The sequence below is a fragment of the Aquarana catesbeiana genome, linkage group LG02 (genome assembly GCF_042186555.1).
Source record: "Aquarana catesbeiana isolate 2022-GZ linkage group LG02, ASM4218655v1, whole genome shotgun sequence".
NCBI lineage: Eukaryota > Metazoa > Chordata > Amphibia > Anura > Ranidae > Aquarana > Aquarana catesbeiana.
Genome location: NC_133325.1, coordinates 105,222,882 through 105,246,458, shown reverse-complemented (window position 1 = coordinate 105,246,458; position 23,577 = coordinate 105,222,882). Strand labels below are relative to the sequence as shown.

The 23,577-nt window shown below is 40.3% G+C and overlaps 1 protein-coding gene across 9 annotated transcripts in view; it reads left to right on the top strand.

Annotated features, from left to right (window-relative positions):
• The window catches only part of NBEA (neurobeachin), a 919,734-nt gene that overhangs the window by 341,033 nt on the left and 555,124 nt on the right, over positions 1-23,577 (top strand). For all 9 annotated transcript variants that reach the window (XM_073613318.1, XM_073613319.1, XM_073613325.1 and 6 more), the window contains exons 19-22: positions 8,910-8,991; positions 10,552-10,675; positions 12,154-12,346; positions 20,692-21,711. In XM_073613318.1, the coding sequence (XP_073469419.1) occupies positions 8,910-8,991; positions 10,552-10,675; positions 12,154-12,346; positions 20,692-21,711 (1,419 nt within the window). The remainder of the gene's footprint in view (positions 1-8,909; positions 8,992-10,551; positions 10,676-12,153; positions 12,347-20,691; positions 21,712-23,577) is intronic.

Genomic DNA, 23,577 nt, shown 5'->3' with positions numbered 1-23,577 from the left:
TATAGTCTATATAAAAAGAATATAGCAATGTGACCAGGTTGTGTAACCATAAAATGTCCATCCACAAATGGAAGCCTCCACAAGGGGATTAGAAGCAAAACCCAGCAGGAGCTACAGAGTATAAAAGAGAAGAGAGGCGCCTCTAAGTGTAGCAATATGTTGCTAAATGTTGTACCTTCATTAAATGTAACCATATTGCTACACTTAGAGGCGCCTCTCTTCTCTTTTATACTCAGTTGTGACTTGACACTACTTGTATATCAAGACATCGCTTTTCTATCAAGTCAAAATTTATTTCATAATTTTGCTTGTCTGCAAAAGGCTCTCAAACCAAGGTTTTATTGTATTCCCATTCAACAGAATTCTATCATTACGTTGACTTCTGTCGAGCAGAAATGGCCATACGTGGATTGAAATTGGGCCCTGCTAAAACTGGATGAATTTCGATCCACCTAATGGCCAGATTTACATGGGAGGGGTTTCTGATTGGCTAATCTGATGATTGCTTTGATGTCACATTAATGAAAATAATCAAATGTTTGCATCCTCTATCAAAGGTTTCTTTAAAAAAAGGTCCAACTGGTCAGGAAGTTTATCACAAGGGGGACCTAATTAGCATATGATTGATGTGTCTTTACTCATCAGCTATAGAACTTCTTCCCACTATTTGCAGTATATATTTCTATGCACGAACACAGTAAATATACCTACCAGTCATACCAATATCCTTAATACATGCTACACCATATGCTTTAACAGCAGACTCTTGCTGAGATTCAGGAGTTATTTTTCAAATGCACAGGTCAGGCTTTAGTCATTGAGTTCTGAAAGCACACAGCCACCTGTCAACAACTGGGAATCAGGTTAAATCAACTGTTGCCGCTGCTGACTGCTGCTGTTAATATTGCATCATTTCAAGCCGGCTGTCAGAATACAACAGCTGCAGTGGCAGATTCACCCATTCATGCTGTATTGAAGGTATCTGTTTTTTCTTTCATTTTGTTCACATGCAGAAAGAGAAATCTCTATCTGTAGCAAGCTTTAGGCTATGTTTACACTTACACTTGGGGTGGTAAATACACATGGTTTGGTTGCATTTTTACCACTCCCCTTTAAACTGCAAAGGCAGCGGATGGGGGTACAAACATGCTGCTGTCATGATGCTTTGCATCATGGTGGGGCTAAAAATATCCGCCTGTCACATTCAGCAGGCAATACCGCATCTCATTCATCTGGATCGGTCTGTGCTGCAACCATCCACAGCTGCAGTGTGATGGTGCAGGTTTGTAGGGGCAAACATAGGTAGTGGGGTGGGTGACAAAATGGCTCCTCGCTGCCCACCAAATACCCTCTGCAAAGTAGGTGAAGCTTGTGTAAACTAGCCCTCAGGCCCGTTCACACTTTAACATTTTGTAGCTTGCAGTTTGAAGTTCAAAAATGCTCAGCAAGCAAAAACCAGTTGTTTTCAATAGCCCTTGTTCACATCTGAGCGTTCTGTCACTCAAAAAAGTACATGAGCTATTTTTCAGGCAGAACTAAGCATTTTTGTCCCCATAGACTTCAATGGAAATGCCCAAAAAGTGCGGTATGAGCTTTTTTTTTTTTTTTTTTGCGTTTTTTCAAATGTTTTAGTGCCTGTTTTCTGCTCAAACTGCAGCTCTCTGCCCCTTTTTTTCGACAGCATTACACACCTTTTAGTTGAAAAATACCTGAAAAAGTTGCAAAAACAAGCAATTCTGCTCCAAAAAATATTCAAAAACGTTCAAAAAAAAAAAAAAAAAAAGCTTGCAAATGTGGAGCTTAGGTGTGTTAGGCTACTTTCAGACTGGGGCGTTGTGGGTGTCGGCACCGATTTACCGTCGTTTTAGCGGCGCTTTTCGGCCAATAGCGGGGTGGTTCTGACCCCCGCTAGCGGCAGAAAAAGGGTTAAAACTGCCCGCAGAGCCGCGCTACCCCATTGTTTTCAATGGGAAGGGGAGCTTTAGGAGCAGTGAATACAACGCTCCTATAGCGCTCCAAAGATGTGGCTTGCAGGACTTTTTTTTAATGTCCTGCAAGCGCACTGCTCCAGTGTGAAAGCCCGAGGGCTTTCACACCGGAGACACAGGAGAGGATCTTTACAGGCGCTGTGCAGGCGCTATTTTTAGCGCTGTAGCGCCTCTAAAGCGCCTCAGTGTGAAAGTAACCTAAATGTGGCCTCAGTGATTTGACTTTTTGCAGCGATTAGATGTAGCCACAGAATTGTCAACCTTAGTAGTTACCCATGCTATGGAAGCAGCTGTTGGTAATCGTGGCACACTATTGATTTGTAGCTGCATAGATGAGCGTTGCATCCGGCTACAGCAGCAATTCTGTATCTAGCTACAAATCAGCCGAGAAAATAAGCAGAGAGATTTGTATCTGCTACTAATCACGGCTACAAAGTAGCCAGTGTGACATCAGCCTCAGTGATTCAGATCCTGGATTGTGTTATGTCATACCATATTATTTACTGCCTACAGACATTCACTAATCTGGCTTTAAACTGATTGAGCAAATGTGCTTTTATGTCTGTAGGCGTCTACAGACTGCAAAGATATAATGTACAAAATACCTGAAGGACTTTGAATATTTCACGGTTTCAGCATTGGGTAGGCTGACTTCGTTGGATCTTGGGCCCGTGTCTCTCCCAGTTTTGTAGCAGTGATTTGTAGTAGATACGAAATCGCTCTCCTAATTTTGTTTCTAGTAAAAACATGAATTGCAGTTGCTAAAATCACTTGTGTGAATGCAGGAATCTGAGTTTTATTTTAGTTCAGCCTGCAGGTTGATTAAAAAAAAAGAAAACTCACAGCATATACCCAACTTAAGAGTTCATTGGTCTTTTTTTGTTACTTGTTTGACTAATACACTTTACAGAGTTTCAGAGGTGGACTTCCCAAGGCAAAGTCACAATTGTGTCATATTTTTTATTTTCTATTTTTTTTAGTAATGCTTTTTACAGTGCTCCAGGGATGTTCAAAGTTTGAGTCATCTTTTTTTTTTTTTTTTTTTTTTTTTTGGTCTTCATGGTCTGCTCTTTGTTTGCGTTCTAGAGGAGCCTCTGGAGCTTTCCTGAAAAGAGATTCCTGTGTTACAGAGATCATAATAGCAAAGTGTTAGAGAGAATTGCAAGATATCTTTGCTGGTGCAGTGTAAAAAATGTCATCTGCTGGGTGGCGTTAGTTGTGAAGGTTGTTGGTGGTCTTCAGCTTGAAAAAAAGCATCTTTTTTGATTGGAATTATGGGAGTGGAAGATGTAGGAGAAGTGGCCACATGTGCAGAGGAGTTTGTACCATATTGAAAAAGTTTTCTTTTCTTCACACATTGAGCCCAAACACATGTATGTTAGATAAAACTAGGTAGTCCATAAATTCTTTTTCACCAATGATATACAGTGAGGTACCTTTGTCATTATTAGAGGGGGGTTAACTCCTAGGATATTGTCTTATGCAGCCCATAAATTATTTGATTTTCATTCGTTCCACCACAGGTGGAAGGAAAGAAAATCACTTGATTACCCCATCAACACAGTCAGTGTTGATGGGGTAATTGAGGCAGTGATTCCCACAGCTTTATTGTGTTCTTTTGGCGGGGTGGCGCGGGGAGCCTTTCTGGCAGGGAGAACACGATTACTTCTACCTGCTTTAGCCACCGGCAGTAATCGCATGTAAACAATCCGACAGGTTGGTTGTACCCAAGTTGATCGATGGATCGACTTTGGTACAATCAGCCTTCCCATACATGGCTCAAATCTTGGCTGGTCCCTGCCGAGCCAACCGAATTGCGCTCGGTTCGGCCATGTATGGCTGGCTTAAAGGGTCACTATATATATACATAGAGATATATATATATATATATATATATATATTTACTAAATACTATATATTTGTATGCCAATTTTAAAACCCTGTGTGTGTGTGTGTGTGTGTGTGTGTGTGTGTGTGTGTATATATATATATATATATATATATATATAATATATATTTTTTTTTTTATCTTTACTCTGTATCCCAAAGACTTTTTTTTTTTTTTGAACATGTGACCAGCAGCAGAGGACTAGAAGCTCCTCCTGCTTATGTTTCCCTGCAGACAGGCTGGGAAACAGCTGGATCATGTGACAGTATATCGATTATGAAAAAGGTACTTCGATATTTTTTTTATTAAAGTAATTACAGTGCCATCATCCATATACAGAAATACAAGGAACAATATGACAGTTCCAGTACAATTATATAAGTACCTGAAATAAATAATTGTCCAAAACACTGTTGTAACTGTTCTTCGCTGTTTGTAAGAAGTGACTAAGCAAAAATTACACGCTATGTTGCACACAACCTTTAAGACTTAACAGATTTCCTTTCTTCCTGAAGCATGTGTATTAGAAAATTAACTGTGGTATTTAATGCCTGTTTGATTTAGTGTCAGATTATCTACTGCTGTAAAGTTTGCACTTCGCTTCACCGTTACTGCACAGTACTGATGAAAGCTTGTAGCAAAAGACGATGCTCACAAAAGTTGTTCCACTTGAGGTTTTCCTTTCTGTCCTCAATTACCGTATATACTCAATTATAAGCCGACCCGAATATAAGCCGAGGCACCTAATTTTACCACAAAAAAACTGGGAAAACGTATTGACTCGAGTATAAGTCTAGGGTGGGAAATGCAGCAGCTACTGGTAAACAATGCCCATCTGCAGCCTCACCTTTGATTACACACAGCGGGTGTCTCCTGCTGTGTCATGCAACTGCAGTCTGTTCAGTGGCCGTCCACTGTAACAAAGCCCCGCCTTCTCCTTGTCCGTGATAGACGGAACACTGATTCAGTTTCCCGGCATTGTATCAGTGTTCAGTGTGCTGTCTACCATGAACGATGAGCAGGAGGGCTTTGTTACAGTGGACGGCCACCGAACAGACTGCAGTTGCGGACGATACAGCGGAACATGATACGGCGGGAGACCCTCCCTCCAGTATAAGCCGAGGGGGGCTTTTTCAGCATAAAAAAAGTGCTGAAAAAGTCGGCTTATACTCGAGCATATACAGTAATTAAGTTTCCCATATGCATATTGGTGTGGCCTTTAAAGTTGGACAGTGAACTCTTGAACTGAAAATTATCAGCTACTAAATTGTGAAAAGTGAAATCTTTCAAACCGCTGATAATCTTGGCCAAGAAATATTACCATTACACAACTCTCCCAATATAAACAGTAGCTTTACTTCATACCTCCAGTTCTGGCTATAGTGGCTCACCATTTGAACTCAGTGCTTTATATGCCTTTTTAATGGTTCTGTTTATTTAATTTATTATTTACTTCTTTATCATTTTAGTGAGCCTACACTCAAACACTAATGTGATTGGACTAGGGAAAGTTTTGCCTCCTTAGAATAGGAAAACTAGAGTGAAACAGGATGATAGGGCTAAATATCCCTTTAGTATAGCCCTAAGCAAAACTTCCATTAAACTCCTACACAGAGTCTCTATATTACACATGATCAAAAATGTTAACTGTCACCAAATCACTCTGATGGGCTTTAAAGGTGCAGCACTTTTGCTGTACCCCATACTCCCTCACCCATACCATCTATCTATTCAATAGTCCCCATATAGCCTCCTTTGAGAAGCATCCGAATCACCACCATCTTTTTAAGATCCTGGAGCTGGTCATTTGGGGTTGAGAGGTGTTAACATTTTGGGTGATTTGTTTATTGATGGTAAACTGCCACCCTTTCCAGTATGTCTGTACATCTTAGTTTGATTTAGCCTTTAGCAGGTTATCCACTGCGTGGCATCCCTTCTTTGTACTGAGTCTTTGCCCAAGGTTCACTCAACTTTGTATAGGGCTCTACAACAGCCTTTGTCAAAGGAGTTACTTGAGTGCAGAGAAAAATGGACATGTTGGATGTGCTCCTGCTTGAATGCTGATTTCATTCATATATTCTGGCCATGTTTGGGGAAAAAAGCGCATACTGGTCCTAGCTTTTGCAATCCGTTACTACTATAACTAATAATCAGGTAGCTCAGTGTTTGTTTGCTAGACTGTGTGGAACCCCTTACTCCCAGGAAAGTGACTAGAATGTTACTGGGCTCTATTATGCTAGGCAATTGTTCTTCTGTGGAAATCTTCTGCCCCACTGTTTATAGATGGGAAAACACTTATGCCCGCATACACACGGTCCGACTTTTCATCCGGACTGGGCCGACGGACCAAATCCGGCGGACAATCTAGATTGTGTGTGGGCTCCACCGGGCCTTTAGCGGACTTTTCCAGTCGCAAATCTGACGGACTTTAGATTTGGAACTTGCTTCAAATCTTTACATCGTAACTCCGCCGGACCCAGAAATCTGCTTGTCTGTATGCTAGCCCGACGGCCAAAAACCGAAGCTAGGGCAGGTTTTGGCTACTGGCTATGAACTTCCTTATTTTAGTCCGGTGTACGTCATCACGTACGAATCCCTTGGACTTTGGTATGATCGTGTGTAGGCAAGTCTGGTCGTTAGAAAGTCCGTTAAAAGTCCGTCGAAAGTTTGTCGGACAGGCTGTCGGACTTTTGTAGCTGAAAAGTCCGACCGTGTGTACGCGGCATTAGGCCTAATGCACATTGGACGTTATAATAACGTTATAAAAATGGCAGTAGCTTTGCAGTGAGTTTTTTAAAGTTTTTCAGCGTTTTTGCAATAGCGTTTTCAGCACTGTGTTTTTTTTTTGTTTGTTTTTAAATCAATGGGATCAAAGACGTTAAGCGGTGGTGAACTGCATTTTTGAGCATTTATCAGCGTTTTTTTTTTTTTTTGATGTTAGAGCGTTTTTACAGCTGAAAAACTCCTTTCAGAACCCACTAGTTTTGGGGTTTTTTTTACAGCCAAAAAAAGCCCCAGCTGGAAACAGTTGATAAAGTTTGGTTACGTTCACATTGATGCGATTTAGCATGCGATTTAATGTCAAATCGGAGGCAATTGCCAGCAATGGCACTGTCTGAATTGGTGTGACACCGCATTTGCGGCACCGCACCGATTGCCAAAAGTGGTGAATGATTGGAAAGCTCCTCATTGCTAGTATGCATCAGGAGCTTTCTGTTACCTTCTCATTAGCACAGTAAAGTGTTTACCTAGGGAAGCATATATTCGGCCGCTCGGCGTTAAAGCCCTCCATATATGCACCAGGTCACCAGAAAGTGGTTAAATAGTGATATATACTATATGGTCAAAAGTCTTTGGAAAGTGAAACATCACAACTGTACGACTACCTTGGACTGTCAGACATGCCATTTTAAAACCTTAGGCAATTATTGCAGAACTGTGTTCAACAACCCCCACTCCCCCTTATTCCCTATTGTGGCCTTCCACAAGATTGGAAGAGTTTGTGTGGTGGGGGGAGGAATTTGTGCCCCTTAAGCCAAAAGAGCATTTAAGGTGAAATACTGATGACGCATGAGAAGACTTGGCTTGTAATCTACATTCCAGTTCAGTAGGGTTGAGGTAAGTTAAAGCAAAAGGAGGAGCGAGAAGCGCCAAGCCAATCCTTAAACAGCTTAGGAATTTATTCAGTATATAAGTATAAAACTACACTAAAATCTTGCGTGAAAAATGTTGGAGCACTTGCATAGTGCTAGAGCGGGTGGGAGCTTCCACGTGCAGTGTCACAGGAGCTCAGGAGGACTGCCGGAAAGTCTCCATTGAGGGATCCAGGATCGCCGTGTGTTAGCCGCAGCTGGAGCCTTGAGGAGCCTCATGGAGACATAGGCTGTGTGTCTCTGGGTGGGAGTGGTCCAGGGCTGTCCAACTGGGGAGCCACATGCTGTCTGGCCAATCAGAACGTGTTTTGAAGGCACGCCCTCACTTTCTTCATGTATGTGTTTCCTCCTTGAGGTAATTTAAAGCCTTTGTACAGAACTCTTTAATTCCTTCACACCAAACTCCTCAAACCATGCCTTTATGGACAAAGCTTTTTACACTGGGGCACAGCATTCCTGTAACAGAAAGAGACTGTTACCTCAAGCTTAAGTTTTTAATTGTATAAAATGTCTTTTGTATGTTGTCACCTTAACAACGCACTTCACTGGAAACACCTAAATTCAATATGGAAGAGTATTTACATATTTTGCATCATATAAAAAGTTCTTGTAAACTAATTTTGTCTATTACCTATCACTGTAATGCATAAAGTTTGAGGTTTTCCTATTCAGACTTACATGGGGTGTTTGTGTCCCACTTTTTTGTTGTTAAATGGCTTTTCTATGGTCCCCACCTATAATCTTTTTTGTCATATGGATAATGTAACCCTTTGTGCTTGAAATTAATTTGCACAGTTTGGCTCTGTTGTACCTCACGGGGCCCGTCACAGTTTATGTTCTTGGAACTGATTAATTAGGGTAAAAATGAAAAGCGGCATATATATTGCATTGTGGAACATTATCTTTATTGTTTCCGTAAAAAGCAATTTATATCTCTGTTGTTGAAAAAGAAGTTAGCAATTTTCCAAGGAACATTAATGAAACCAGTACTGCGATTTGGTAAGGATGGCCTTCAGAAACCCTGACTCCCACTCAGGTCAGTAGGGTGTAGTGTTGCCCTTGGCTTTTAAAGACAGTGCTTGGTTGCAATGTTGTTACTAAAACAGAACATTAATAAGATGACAGCCAAGATTTTTAATTTATTTGTGGAAAACAAGGTTCTATGTTATCCTCCGGTGTCAGATTTTGTTGATATACTCCTGAATTTACCTGTAGACAGTGTTTGCTCTCTTGATATAATAAAGGTTCTAATGAGATGATTAATTCCAGCAGTTATACTCATTATATTAGATTTAATATGAAAGCTTCTGTGCAAAAATTAGTTAAAAAAAAAAAAAATAAATAATTGATGTGGATTCTTATCTGCTTTCGTGTTTTTAGATCTTGACGGAGCAAGTTTGCACTCAAGTTGTCCACAAGCCTCATCCAGAGCCAGATTCAACTGTGAAGATACAGAATCCAAGTAAGAAAGGATAACAAACATTTTTTATTTCAGGATCCCAGCTACTTTTCTAGCAGGTGTTTTTTTTTTAAATTCATGACTTGATTTGAGAATAGTGCAAAACTACCACAGATAACTCTGTTTCTTTTTAGGGTCTGTTCACACTTGTGTGTGTGCATTTGTGAGGAATGCAGGGAAAGAATTGGGCAACCCTTTTTTGAAATCGCCCCGCACTAAAATGCTGAGGCACCATTTGGTTTAGCGCACAAAATCCTGCCCCGGCTGCTGATGCATGGGGGTGGTGTTAAGAATTAATGGGATCCCCCACGTCTGCTAAAGTGCAGCATGTTTCCCTGCGGGTTTGGAATGTGTGCAATTTCACGCATTTTCCACACTATCCGATATGTGAACCTAGCCTAAAGATATAGTTTGGGCTTTTACGTTTAAAAACTAGAGCAACATCAAATCGGATCTCCAGGCAGGGAGCTTTTGGTCATATCTTAAAAACAAGGCCAAGGATAAATCCAAGTAAAAATCCAAGCTTACTCACCGACCAGCCCGCTGACAACGTTAAAATAGGGGTTTAGTCTGCAAACATTTGCAAATACATGCGTAAGCCACAGAGCTGATATGACCAAAAGCTCTGCCACTGCGTATGTGTGTATTGTTGTTGTAAAGTGATAAAATGTGTAAGCAGGTAGAGTGTTGTAAGGTAGATTTTGGTTCCCAATAAACACTTTATTAAATGTAACAATGTGTGTGGGTGTACGATTTAAATGGAGCCTGACCTGATAGAAAAATGGTGGATTTTATTGTTGACCTGTTTTTGAAAGTGGCGACTTCAGAGCTGTCATCTATACTTTAACTAGTTTGTGAGTCAGTGACCCACATCTGAGGTTTACCAACATGTGATATGCAAATGCTTGTAACAAGTCAGTGACCCAACTTATAATGTAGCAAAATTTACATTGACAATCTTGGAAATCGAACGCCCAACTCCAGGCAAAAAAAAAAAAAGATTCCCTTGCAGTGAGGCTGTGCCAGCGATGCAAGGGTTAAATGTTCATTTTTGTCTTGGGAATTGGAAAAGGGACATGTACTTGCCTAATCCTCTGATCCTTACTGCACAAGACTGGTTCCCTGCGGCTCCTGCCCCCCCCACCCCCATGGACTGTTCTGGGCTTCATGGCGTCGGAAGCAGTCCTCTGGATCATGGGGGAACATTGTTTGCTGCTGGTTCGGGGAATCAGGTGAATATAAGCTTTCTGGTCACCCCTAGACAAAAACGAGCCGTTAACCCATACCCCCCACTGCATGGGAATACTTTTTTTTCTGCCCAGAGTTGGGCTTTAAAAACCATATTTGTGTACTAATAGAATCTGTATGTATGTGTGTATATATAATAAATATATATATATAATGTGTGTGTGTGTGTGTGTGTGTGTGTATATATATATATATAATATTTTGAACAATTATGTCTGTGTCTTTTTTAGAAATACTTTATTCTTTAAAACAAGCCACCATCTACATTTTACAAACTCCACTTGTGCTGTTTTTTTATTTATTTTTTTTAATCAGTGATTCTCAAAGTGGTGGCTACACTACTGAAAAACTCCACTCCAAGTTCGGACCTTATGGAGGTGAGACGCCTTTTTCTGTCCGACATGATTAAACTCTTCAGCAACAGCCGGGAGAATCGAAGGTCAGTGTGCTAAATATTTAAGTGCATCTTTTTTTTTTTAAAGTTTTTTTGTTTGTTTTTTTTTAGCCTATGAGGTGTAAATCTAAATAATGCATTACCATGTTGCACTTGGTTTGCAAGAAACCTGTTAGAAACAAAGAAAAGAAAGGTTGGGGCTTTATATGAGGCAACGAATGGCAAAATCATCTGTCTCCATCTCTATTAAACATATATGAGAAGGGGGGGGGTTTGGGTGGGACTTTATATGAAGCACGGCTAAAACAAGGTTTGCAATCATATGAAGATAGATTCCAAAGAGGGATATAATAGTTGAAAATAACATGATAGACAATAGTAGCACCTTAACAATTAAACATGATCCATAATAATAACAATAAATACATAGAGACAGTATATAATAATAGTTTAAAATTCATGATACAGATACAAATATTAATGATGATATCAATTGCTAATAAAATGTATGTTATTAAACCTCGGAATCACATAATTGAGGTGTGTAGCATAAGACTGGGGCTCTATGCCTTTTGTGGAGATAGCCGCTCATCAGGAGAAATCACAATTGTTATGTATCTAAAATAGAACAAAGGTGCAGAATGAACGGGTGTTGGACACAGGGCGGAGTGTGGGATAAATGTATGTTCCATCCATTTGCAGTCTCTCAGTCTAGAGCCATTTTTGTCAGTAGCTGATTCCTCTACATTGCTCATACAAGGATGTGTTTGAGTTGTAAAAGGAACCAGGGGAAACCCATAAAACAGGGAGACTGTACAGGCTTAATACAGGTTGGGAATGTTTTCCAGGGGAATGTAGTAATGCTGGGATTGAGATTATCCTTTTTTTGTTTTTCAAAGTACAATATCAGAAAAATTACTCCCATTCCAGAATTTTGTTATTTTATTTTGCAGATTAGAAAATAAGCTCACGGTGAACTCAGCTACTAGGTCCCAGGGACAATTTCAGCATGAGTTTCCCTGTGCTGTATTGGTTGACTGTGGTGGCTCTGGTCTCATCACCGTACCAACCCATACCTAGATTGGCCACCAAGTGTGTGCTTGAAAGAATGACTGTGGTAGAAATATTAGATTGTGGGATGGATGTAAGTAGCTGCAGAATTTGTTGGTGCTTAATAAATGAATCCAAAAATACACTTTGTTGGTAGCTATAGGCAGCTGGCATTTGCTGCAATGTTGATAACTTCATTTTTAATGTATTAAAGATACAAAGGTGCTAGTGTATGAAAACTGAGAAAGTGAAGGTGATGTTCATAGCGGTTCTGTTTTCTAGTCTAGGATAGTGGGCAGAAACTTATACCCGACTTAGCTGATGAGTTATATTATACAGTCAGTAATTATCCCTGCATCTAGTGTACAGGAGACATGTTGTGCCTTCCTCAGCTGTTAACATTATGGAGTTATTTCTTCCTCTTCTTTTTACGTGAAGCTACTTTAACGTTTTCATGTCTGCTGTACTTCTAGGTGCCTCCTACAGTGCTCTGTGTGGCAGGACTGGATGTTCTCTCTGGGCTACATCAATCCAAAGAGCTCTGAAGAGCAGAAGATCACAGAGATGGTCTACAACATTTTCAGAATACTTCTTTATCACGCTATCAAATATGAATGGGGAGGCTGGAGAGTCTGGGTGGACACACTTTCTATAGCTCACTCTAAGGTGCATTGAATTTTTTTATAGTCTACTCTTGTAATTTTAGCATATTGATTTGGTGCCACCTTGTGGACCATTAGGTTCAGTATTGCTTTGTTGTAAATGTCCTTTCCTTTTATTACATAAAATGTATGGTAATTTTTGCGTAAATTTTACACATCGTGTAACTAAACACCCTATGTCAAAAAAAGAAGCCTACCACTGTTTTCTGTTATCCGTGATTAATATATAGGTAGATTATGAATACAGCAATTTTACCATTGCAACTGTTATTAATATTGTTCCTTACTTTCAAGTTATTTTTTTTTATCAATAGGGTAATTGTGTTTAAAGATGTTACAGCTTGGCTTGGATAGGATAGCCAGACCTTAATTGTGTGATAAACTATCATCCAAGCAATGTCAAGCACCTGACATTGAATAAGTTCCTGGTAGCACAGTAGTATTGTGCAAGAACCTGGGTGAAATTTTATTTGCAGTTTTACCTGTGCAGAATTGTGAATTGAAACTTACATCGATCAGCCAGAACATTATGCCTACTGACAGGTAAAGTGAATAACATTGAATATCTCATTACAATGGCACTTGAAAGTATATTTAGGCAGCAAGTGTTCATGATTTGAAAGCAGAAGAAATGGGGAAGTGTAGGGATTTGAGTTACTTTAACAAATTGTAATGGCTAGATGACTAGGTGAGAGCAGCTCCAAAACTGCAGCTCTTGTGTTAGGTTCCAGTCTGCAGTGGTCAGGACCTACCAAAAGTAGTCCAAGGAAGGAGAACAGGTGACAGGATCATGGGCAGCCAAGGCTCATTGATGCATGTGGGGTGTGAAGTCTGGCCCATGAAGTCTGATCCAATAGATAAGCTACTGTAGCTCAAATTGCTGAAAAAGTTATTGCTGGTTTCAAAAGAAGGGTGTCAGGAACATACAATGTATCTCAGTTTATTGTGTATGAGGCTGCATAGCTGCAGACTAGTCAAGGTGCCCATGCCCGTGTCCACAGCCAAAAGTGCCTACAATAGCCACGTGAGCATAAGAACTGGACCACAGAGCGATGCAGGCAACCTGGTCTGATGAACCACGTTTTCTTTTACATCATCTGAATAAGCCGGGTGTGTGTGTCGCATATCTGGGGAAGAGTTGACACGAGGATCTACTATGGGAAGAAGGAAAGCCGGTGGAGGCAATGTGATCCTTAGGGCAATGTTCTTCTGGGAAACCTTGGGTGCTGTCATTCATATGAATGTTACTTTGGAGTCCATACCCAGACAAGTCAGGGCTGTTTTGGCAGCTATTGGGGGACCTACTCAATATTAGATGGGTGGGGTGGGTGGTCATAATGTTATGGCTGCTCAGTGTAAACAGAATTCTAATAGAAACAATGTTTAAGCAGCTGAGAAACAGGCAGCATTTGAAGTCCCATAGCATACCAAAAGATGTGATGGTGGAGCCCACTCCCTTGGCTGAGAAGCAACCCCATTCCTGAGCAAGCTCTGCACTGGTGGTGCCCTGATCCTGCAGCTGAATCAACTGTAGGAGGCAGTCCTGGTGCTCGCTGGACTTCCTTGGGTGCCCTGAAACTTTCTTCACAACAGTTGAACCTCTCTCCTTGAAGTTCTTGATGATCCGATAATGATGGTTGATTTAGGTGCAATCTTAGAAGCTGCAATATCCTTGCCTGTGAACCCATTTTGTGCAAAGAAATGGTGACTGCACATGTTTCATTGCAGGTAACCATGATTAACAGAGTAAGACCAATGATTTTAAGCACCACCTTCTTTTAAAGCTTCCAGTTTGTTATTCTAACTTAATCAGAATTACAGAGTGATTTCCAGCCTTATCCTCGTCAACACTAACACCTGTGTTAACAAGAGAGTCACTGACATGACGTCAACTGGTCCTTTAATGGCAGGTCTGACATGCAGTGGAAATTATTTTTTGAGATTAAGTTTCATGGCAAAGAGAGACTTTGAAATTAATTGCAATTCATCTGATCACTCTTCATAACATTCTGGAGTATATGCAAATTGCCATCATAAAAGGCAGCAAACTTTATGAAAATTAATATTTGTCATTCTCAGCTTTTGGCTAGGGCTGTAAAGGTTATATTTAAAAAAAAAAAACGTAAATAATAAACATGTATACTCTACTTAACTGCTCTGCTCAGTGGTATTGCACAGGCCGGCCCCTAACCTCCTCTTCAGGGCTCCCAGGCTGACACTGTCCGCCCCTCCCTTCTGTGTCTGCCCTCATAGCAAACCACTTGCAGTGACGTGCGTGCTCACTTCTGAGCGAGGCTGTGTGCATCCATAGACACACACACACAGCCCAGCTCGGCCATGGACAGGATTTGATTGACAGCATCGGGAGTCAATGGCTCCCGCTGCTGCCTCTGTGTCCTGGGAGGAGAGGAGCACAGACCAGTGCTGCTGCAGATGGGCACAGGGTGGATTGAGATAGGACTCCAGCCAGTATTTAGAGAGGTGAGGGGTGATACAAGTATTGGGACATTTTTTTACTTAATGTAGAGAATGAATAACCACTTAAAGTCTTATCAGATTCAGATTAAAACAAAGTAGTGTACTTTAGCATGTTTCCTTCCCTATGATGGGTGAGTAAGAGATAGCTAATGTGATGCAACCACGAGGCCAGGATCATATTTACTTACTGCCAATTGATAGCCTTGAGAGAACCAAATTTACACATTGCAGTTGCTTGATATTGCTTGGATGATAGTTTATCTTATACTATTAAAATGTTTTCTTGCTGATTCTACTTTAATTTAGTTTACTGTTTATGCATTTGAATCTCTCCAAAGGCGATATCAAATTCAGTTCCTCTGATAGACTGCAATGGATAATCTATAAGCTAAAATAATGAAAATGGTACAATCATAAAGGCATGCACAATTATGGCTTTGAAGTCTGTTTCTCCTTTGCATAAACGATGAGTGCTGGGAAAGACATGACTGATAGATGGATAAATGTGCTGTGAAAGAATGCATACATCCAGACATTAGATTGTTCTTTGAAGAGGAAATCAGTATGCAAATCTTCACCCATAGCTACATGTTTAGTAATTTACCATCAGTGATATAAATTTGAAGTACGCACCATGTCTTTATGCTAAAATCATAGCATTAGTGCTTTGCTTGCACTTTTGAGGATCTTTTACTGGTGGAACTCCACCCAAATTTACGGCAGGGCAAGAATCTCTGACAGGAATTGTATTCCTTTTCCAAATAAGTGATAAAGCAGCAACATACAGATGACACCAGAATAGGAATCTCTATTAGGATGGTTTTCCTCTACTCCTGTTTCATAAGAGTCAATCTTCCAAAAGGAGTCGTATACAGCAGTAAAAAGCTGGCAAAGATTCTACCTGTTCCCCACTCTACTCATATCTATAAAAAGCAAGTAATGTCTGAAATTCCACTTTAAGTGTAGCAATGCTGAAGATGCATCCTACAGGGCAAGTGGCCCAAAATAAAGTGCTATTCCACACCACTGTGTATTTGTTTTTGTTACCCTTCGCTACAGTTTATTTCAGTGCTGGCAACTGTCTTCCTTAAAGAGTTACTAAAACCACAACAGTAAAATCTGTCTGTATATGCAGTAAAGCATGTTTGTTATACTCACTGTGGAACCTAAGGGGTTAATCCTCTGCATTGTGTAAAAAGGCTGTTTGATCCTGTCTTCTCTGAACTTCACCTTCTTCCAGTGTCTCCAACTCCTCTCTGAATATTATAAATGGGAGGAGTCAGGCTGCACTTGCTCAATTTGGTGTGTATTGCTAGAGAGTTTTTTTTTTTTTTTTTGGGAGAGTGCATGTGATCAGCACAGGGCCAATCAGCACTGTCCAGACAGAGTATCAGGGGTTCAGAAGTTTTAGTCCTAAAAGCAGGCCACAATTGCCCATCTGTATAAGCCCTTAAAGTGTTACTAAACCCAGGACCATGCATTCACTATATCTGGTCTCCCACAGTACATGGAAATTCAATTATTTTAGTAAATATAAACTGCTAAATACCTTTTATCATCAGCAGTATATAGCAGTCTTGTGATTTCTATCAGTGTCCAGCTGAGCACTAGTTAAAGCTTGTAGGAGGATTTTTCATTCTCCTCTGACTGTCCTTTGAGGCTGCATGACTCCTGACCCTCTGGACAGTGCTGTTTGGCCCTGTGCCGATCACATCCCTCCAAAAAAAAAAAAACAACTCTCTAGCAATACACACTAAAATGAACATGTGCAGCGTGTCCCATAGCCTTTGTACTATCAGCAGATTGATAGGAGTCAGTAAAAGAAGGGGAGGATCAGAGACGACAGGATCAAACTATGTGCAGGATTACCCCCTTGGGTTCCACATTGAGTATAACAAGCATGCTTTTTTGCATATACAGACTGATTTTACTGTTGTTGGTTTAGTAAAACTTTATGCTGGCCTATTCACAGCTCAAATTTTTGACGATTCCTGCTGATTGTAAATCCTATCGGATGCATTCACTGTTTAGGGAATTCAGACAGTGGTGGCCGCTGTAGTTGTCTGAATACAAAATCAAATTGTGGATATTCCTCAATCTGTTAACGTGGGTAAGGGCATCTATTGGAGTTCTTCAATTTAGACCATGGACTGTACGAGATAAGTCTATGTTCTGACTGATTGGTGTATGTCACCTGTGTTTTTGTGATGTGATCTGGAAAACATGTCAGCCAGCATTATCTCAGGAACACTGCTCCAAAAAAAAATCCTAAAAAGAGATTCCGGAACCTTCTTGAACAGCACATTAAGTGCTGCAAGAAGAAAGAACCATGTATAATTGGCCAGCACACAGGGCAGTTATTGTGAAAGTAAGTCGTCATTGCAGTATAATCACCTACAAAGTATATATAATTGGCAGGGCCCTGGATAGTAATTTGTGATGATAAGCCTTTATTTTCAACAAAATCACCTCAAAGCTCACAGAGGTGTCAGCACATTGAACAGCGATTGTTATTGTGAGTATTCATTGCAACATAATTAGCATGAAGTATGTATAATTGGCAGCACACTGGACAGTAATTGTTATTGTGAGTCTTTATTGCTTCATAATCACCCACAAAGTGCCTATAATCACTAACATACCAGATGGTGATTGTACTGCATTAGGTATAAACCATCACAGTCGGTAAAACTGTTATAGACTACCTTTAAAACCATATTCCAGTTAGATGGATAGAGTTTACAAGAGTTAGAACTTCGGCCAGATAGTTCTAGTGTGATCTGTCCTCCATACAGCACTTGACCTGTTAAGTGGTGGGTACTCGACATGACCACATCAGATTGTGCCATGTTGGATCAAGCGCTTCTTTTTACCTTCCTATTGTCCCAGTATAATTGTGAAAGTTATGGTGAGAAGGGACTTAACAGAATCAAAAGGCCCTCCAACTAAACACAGTAGAGCCTGGAGCCTCTTTAGAACTAAAGGTATTTTCATGCTTCATTCCATCAAATATCCCAAAAAATAGGTTATATTTTCTCAGTGGTTCCCAAGTTCTACTCCATAGAGCCATTATTTTCATGTTCCCTGCAGTTGATAGCGAACAAGCCTGAAAGCTCCGTGTGCAATTTGGAGAGAATGGACCTTTAATGTAAGACTCATCTGTACTCAAGGCAGACATAAAAATGTGTGATGGTGATATCTGCTTAAAACCTATGTTGGGTTTGTCTTCCTAGTGACACCTGTCACACCCAAAGACACCAGGACAGAACATTAGAGGAAATCTTTCTAACACTAAAGCCCCTTTCACACGGGACAGTTCCAGTAGAACAGAGACAGCCTGCTCTACTCTATGGCCAGTCAGATGTAAATGGACCTGGTGTCTGTCAAAACTCAACTGCCCTCTGATCTGGGCAAATAAAGGGGAACTGATCAATTCTGTTTTTTTTTTTTTTATCAGATCGGAGGTAGCTGGGTGTAAACAGACACAAGTCTGTTTACATCCGACTGCCCCTAGAGGAGAATGGAGGGTCCAGTTGAAAACTGGACAGACGGACCCAATCTGACATCTTGTGTGAATGGGTCCCCTTCCCAGATAGTAATAAAAACCTAATAGAGGTTCTCCTTGTTTCCCACTCTTATTTAGATGTTTGTCTGGAGCTAGGAGTGATTTGACCACATTGTATGACATCCATTCTCCGAAATATGTTATGTATATAATTTCTTTAAAGGTCTGCCAACTTTTCTTTGGGCGAGCATAATCCTTGTAAATTTAGTGGTTGAAATAATGACTTTAATTTGTTTATCCCTGCATTAGAAAAAATGGGAGACATGAGCAATCCTTTATAACTGTAGCAAGCATGCAATTATCTTAGAGTATCTAATGCTAGAATATTTTGGACACAAGGCACCTCGTAGCTCTTCTCTTGTATTTATTTGCAAATAGACTTTGAAGCCACCTTACAGGCATTGCTTTCAACAGTGGAAAAACATCAGTGCATTACTGATCAAAGTCTGAACAACTCTATATTGAGCATCATTAGCAGTTTTGGTAAACCACTTTTAACAGTCACAGCATGAGGGCAGCTCAAGTATTTGTCATGAACATTTTTAAACTGTGTCGTGTAACATTTTAAGGTTACTCTGTGTGCGTAAATCACTCAATCTTTCCTGTGACTGATTTAAAGTATCACTCTAGGTTTTAGGAAAAAAAAGAAATTCCTCCATGTGAACTTTACAGGTTGGAATTTAGAAAGCAACATTGAAGGTTCTTAACTTTTTTCTGTTCTGAGGAAATAATTTGAGCCTTAACAGCAAGATAATCAGCTGCTTCTGTAGACTTTTATGTATGCAAGAGTCTTAAGCCGACCATAGATGGTTTTAATCCCTGCTGAACCGGCTGATATTGAAAACCATGAATGGGCAGACTGATTGCACCCAAGTTGATCGATTGATCAACTTGGGTACAACCAGCCTGTCAGATTTTTCATGCAATTATTGCCAGCGGCTATAGCCGCTAGCATTAATAACTGTTCTCCGGCCGGGATGGCTCCCCCCACCAGGAGAACAATAGCTCCATGGGAGTAATTCCCACCATCTTTCCTGCAGCCCATGGTTGGTCTATAGGAAATGGTTATATTGGTCTGTAGCATAAGATTTGGATTATAGTGTAGGGACACTGATTCAAGTGGAGGTGGAAAGACCTGGCAAAAAACGTACAGCAACTCAAGCAGGGATCTGTTTTTTTTTTTTTTTTTTTTTCTGACACTTTTAAAGTAGAACTTGGCTTTAATGGCTTCCCATGAGGGAAAAAAAGTACAATTTACAGTTTTCTTTTAGTCACTCTGCAAAGTCCCATAAAACCTGTTGAGCCTACCAGTGATGTTCACCTAATGCAGCTTCTTGCTATGGTGTGGAAATGGTACTGTACTGCTACTGATTTCAGAGCCAAGTTGCAATTCTCGTGTGGGCTGTGCTGCTTGTACTACAGTAAGGAAAAATAAAGGAGAATTTGGCACAGTCATGAAAGTTAAAGGAAGTTTTTTTTTTCTGTACTTTTTATGATCCTTGTGCATCCCATAGTAACTGGACTTGGTACTTGTTTAGTCTGCCATGCAAAAGCTTTTGGTTGTACTTCAGTCTTAAGTCCTTCATCTACTATAGATGTCTCAACAGTTGTCATTTGGTGATCAATATGATGATCAATATACAAAAGCGTATCACCTTTAACTGCCTACTAGTATTTATATTTTTATTTAGAACGGTGATACAGTAACACAAGTACTGTAGTTAATGTACTTGCTGGAGTTCAGCTTCAATTTGATAGTGTATTTAAAACTGCCAGTGCATCTAACACTCCCCTCCCCCCAGACTGATGATGCTGCTGTCCAAAGGTGCCCTCTGTGCTCATTCATCCAAAGTGTGTTACTGGCCAGGTCACCTGGTGAAAACAGAAAAAGAAAAAAGCCTAAAAAATGAATGCAGCCACCACATCTAATTATTGGTAAGCTGCAATATATTACATATGAGTATGGTATTTATTTCCCCATGGCCACCGGTGAGATTCAGATTTTCTGATTACAGCTGTTTTTCTATGAAGATTTAAACCTTATTGGCTCTGTGTAAAAAACATGGTTCCTAGTACTTGCACTTTGATACATGAAGCCCCATGGTGCAAAAGCACAAAAATCTCATTTTGGTTGTTGCTAATTATGCATTAATCATGTAACTCTTACTTTACTGCTTTATTATGTTTAATGAGTCCCATATAAAGGAAAGTAACCTTTTTTTGTGTATGAACCTTAAATGGTATAAAACAATGAAGAGGTCTTGATCTTTTTATGGAGTAACAAAGATTTTCCTTTTGTTTTTAAGGTCACATATGAAGCTCACAAGGAATACTTGGCGAAAATGTATGAAGAATATCAAAGGCAAGAGGAGGAGAATATCAAGAAGGGTAAAAAAGGAAACGTCAGCACCATATCTGGTCTCTCTCAAGCTGCAGCTGCTAAAGGCGGACTGGAAATTAGAGAAATTGAGGACCTCTCCCAGAGTCAGAGCCCTGAAAGTGAAACAGACTATCCTGTCAATGCTGACACCAGGGATCTGCTCATTGCCACTAAAATTTCTGATGATGCTATCACTAACACTGATAGACCAGCTGGTGGGGTTCGGGTTGAGGTTCATGACCTTCTGGTGGACATCAAAGCAGAAAAGGTTGAAGCCACAGAGGTAAAACTAGATGACTTAGATTTATCTCCAGAGACTTTGGTCACTGGAGAAAATGGTGCTTTGGTTGAAGTAGAATCTTTATTGGACAATGTCTACAGTGCAGCTGTTGAAAAACTTCAAAACAATGTTCATGACAGTGTTGGCATTATAAAAGAAACTGAAGAGAAAGATGGTCCTCTGATCACACTAGCAGATGAGAAAGACCAAACCACTTCTAACAATACCTCATTCCTTTTTGATAAAATGACGAATTCAGAAGACAAACTGTTGCCTGAGCTGACTGGTGGTAACCATCTAGCCATTGGTAATGTCCAGGATGCTCATGTTCACCTTGGTGTTAATGATGACCTTGGTCTGCTGGCACATATGACCGGTAGCGTTGACCTTACTTGTGCATCAGCTGTGATCGGGGAAAAAGATTTTAAAATCCACACGACGGCTGATAGTTTAGGAAGCCTTTCTGATCGAGAGTTGGCTTCATCGTCAAAGGGGCTGGAATATGCTCAAATGACTACTACCACTCTGGAAACGGAATCTTCTACTAGCAAATCCTTAGTAAATATTGATGCTAGCAGTACAGTCTCTGACACTGAGAGGTCCGATGATGGTCGGGATCTTGGCAAAGAGATCAAGAAAATACAGACCACTACAACTACTACACAGGTAGGGGCATTCTTCTCTTAATTAGTCGTCTATGTGTAATGACAGTCCTGGCAGAGTGTAGTACAGAAATATACAGTTTATATTCTTTGATACATTTTTGCTTTTTTTTGTTTTTGTTTGCTTAGTTACTAATGACTAGTGTACATTTCTTTGTACCCGTGACACACTTTCCCAACCCTGTTCACTTGGAGGATCAAAGTTCCTTTTTAAAATAGGTTTTTTGATCCATGTTGGAAGCATACTTGTGAACAAGGGCACTAGGAGTCATTTAGATCCCAATAAATGATTTGATACATGGCAGGAGACATAAAAATAGTATCTGTTAATCAGAAACCTAAAGCATGTGAGTATAATAAAGTGTGCATGTAATATGAATGTGTTCATATCTAAATGATACAGATTATGTGGTTGGTCTAGTAGTTAGGGCTTAGATCTAGTAGATTAGGCTAGAATTATGTTTTGATATTTCTTTATATATTCTTTCCTTACCTTTCATTTGTTGCTCAGGATCTTGATTGTTTTATTTATTACCTAGATGATAGCTTAAAATGACTTGATAATTGTATGGAAAATGTGGTTGGTCTTATTTATCAAAGTTACAAAGTTACACAATGCAGACTTGATAATAAAGGTAGCATATGGTTTTTAGGGGAAATAGAAAATTTACATTACAGATTCTTTGGGGCTAAAGTACCAAGACTTCTCTGGTGGGAAAATGTCTTGTCTATACCAGTGTTTCTCAACCTTTTTTTAGTCAAGACACCCTTTGAAAGTATATTCAGTCTTGAGACACCCCAGTATAATGCGGGGTACACACTGAGGTTTTTTTCCTTCAATTCAGTGGGCTACATGATAAAAAACTAGCTGTACTAACATTGCTTGTGTTAGTATGGCAATCTCCCGGCTGTGCTATTGTGTTCTGACAGGGGGACTGCCCCCTCCCCCCCACCTGCCAGAACACAGTGATCAGAGCGCACAGCCATTGGCTGCAAGCCCTGTTTGGAAGCAGCATGGATGCTAGTTTTTCTGCATGCCTGTTCGACAGAAGGAGGCCAAAAGTCGGCCGGTTCCTGATGCAGCTAAAACATGCTGCTCTTTACAGACGCATGGGGCTGCCATTCATTCTAAAAATGCAGCGCATTTGGAGATGTCAGAACCACTGGGAAATTGCATGGTGCTTCTGAAACATGCAATTTCCCGGCTGCTGTGGTTTAAAAATGGTGCAGGAACCTTTTTCCTGCATGAAGCACAGGCACGGTAGCCCATTCAAATTGGCTGCTGTGCCTGAGCAAATGTGGCTCGCATGAGGCACAATAATGTGAACCTAGCCTAAGAGCTCATTCACATGTTAGGTTGGGGGATGCTGGTAAAACAATGTGTTTGAGACAGAATTTTACCACCCTCCACCTACTCTCCCTTTACCTGCAGAGGCAGCAGCCATTGTTGTACACATGCTGTAGCCACGGTGCTTTGCGATTATGGCAGGAATTATATCCCCTGTTGTGTTCGACTGGCATCACTATGAATGGGGCCATGCTGCAACCACCCTGCAACCACGTACACTGCATGCGGTTGCAGCGCCTGTCAGATGCCTCTAAAAAGTAGTCAGAGCAGGAATTGTTCAGAGGAGCAGCATTCTGCTTGTATAGAGTATAGGGGTCAGTAACAAAAGAAACGTATACATACACATGACCGCATTTAAACATACATGCACATACTGTATATACATACACACATCTGTGTGTGTGTGTGTATGTATATATATATAGTGTGTAGTGTGTGTATACACTCACGAACATACAATACATACATATTGCCTTTTTAAAAAAATGCAGGTCTACTGACCTGCCTGATCCAGACACCTTC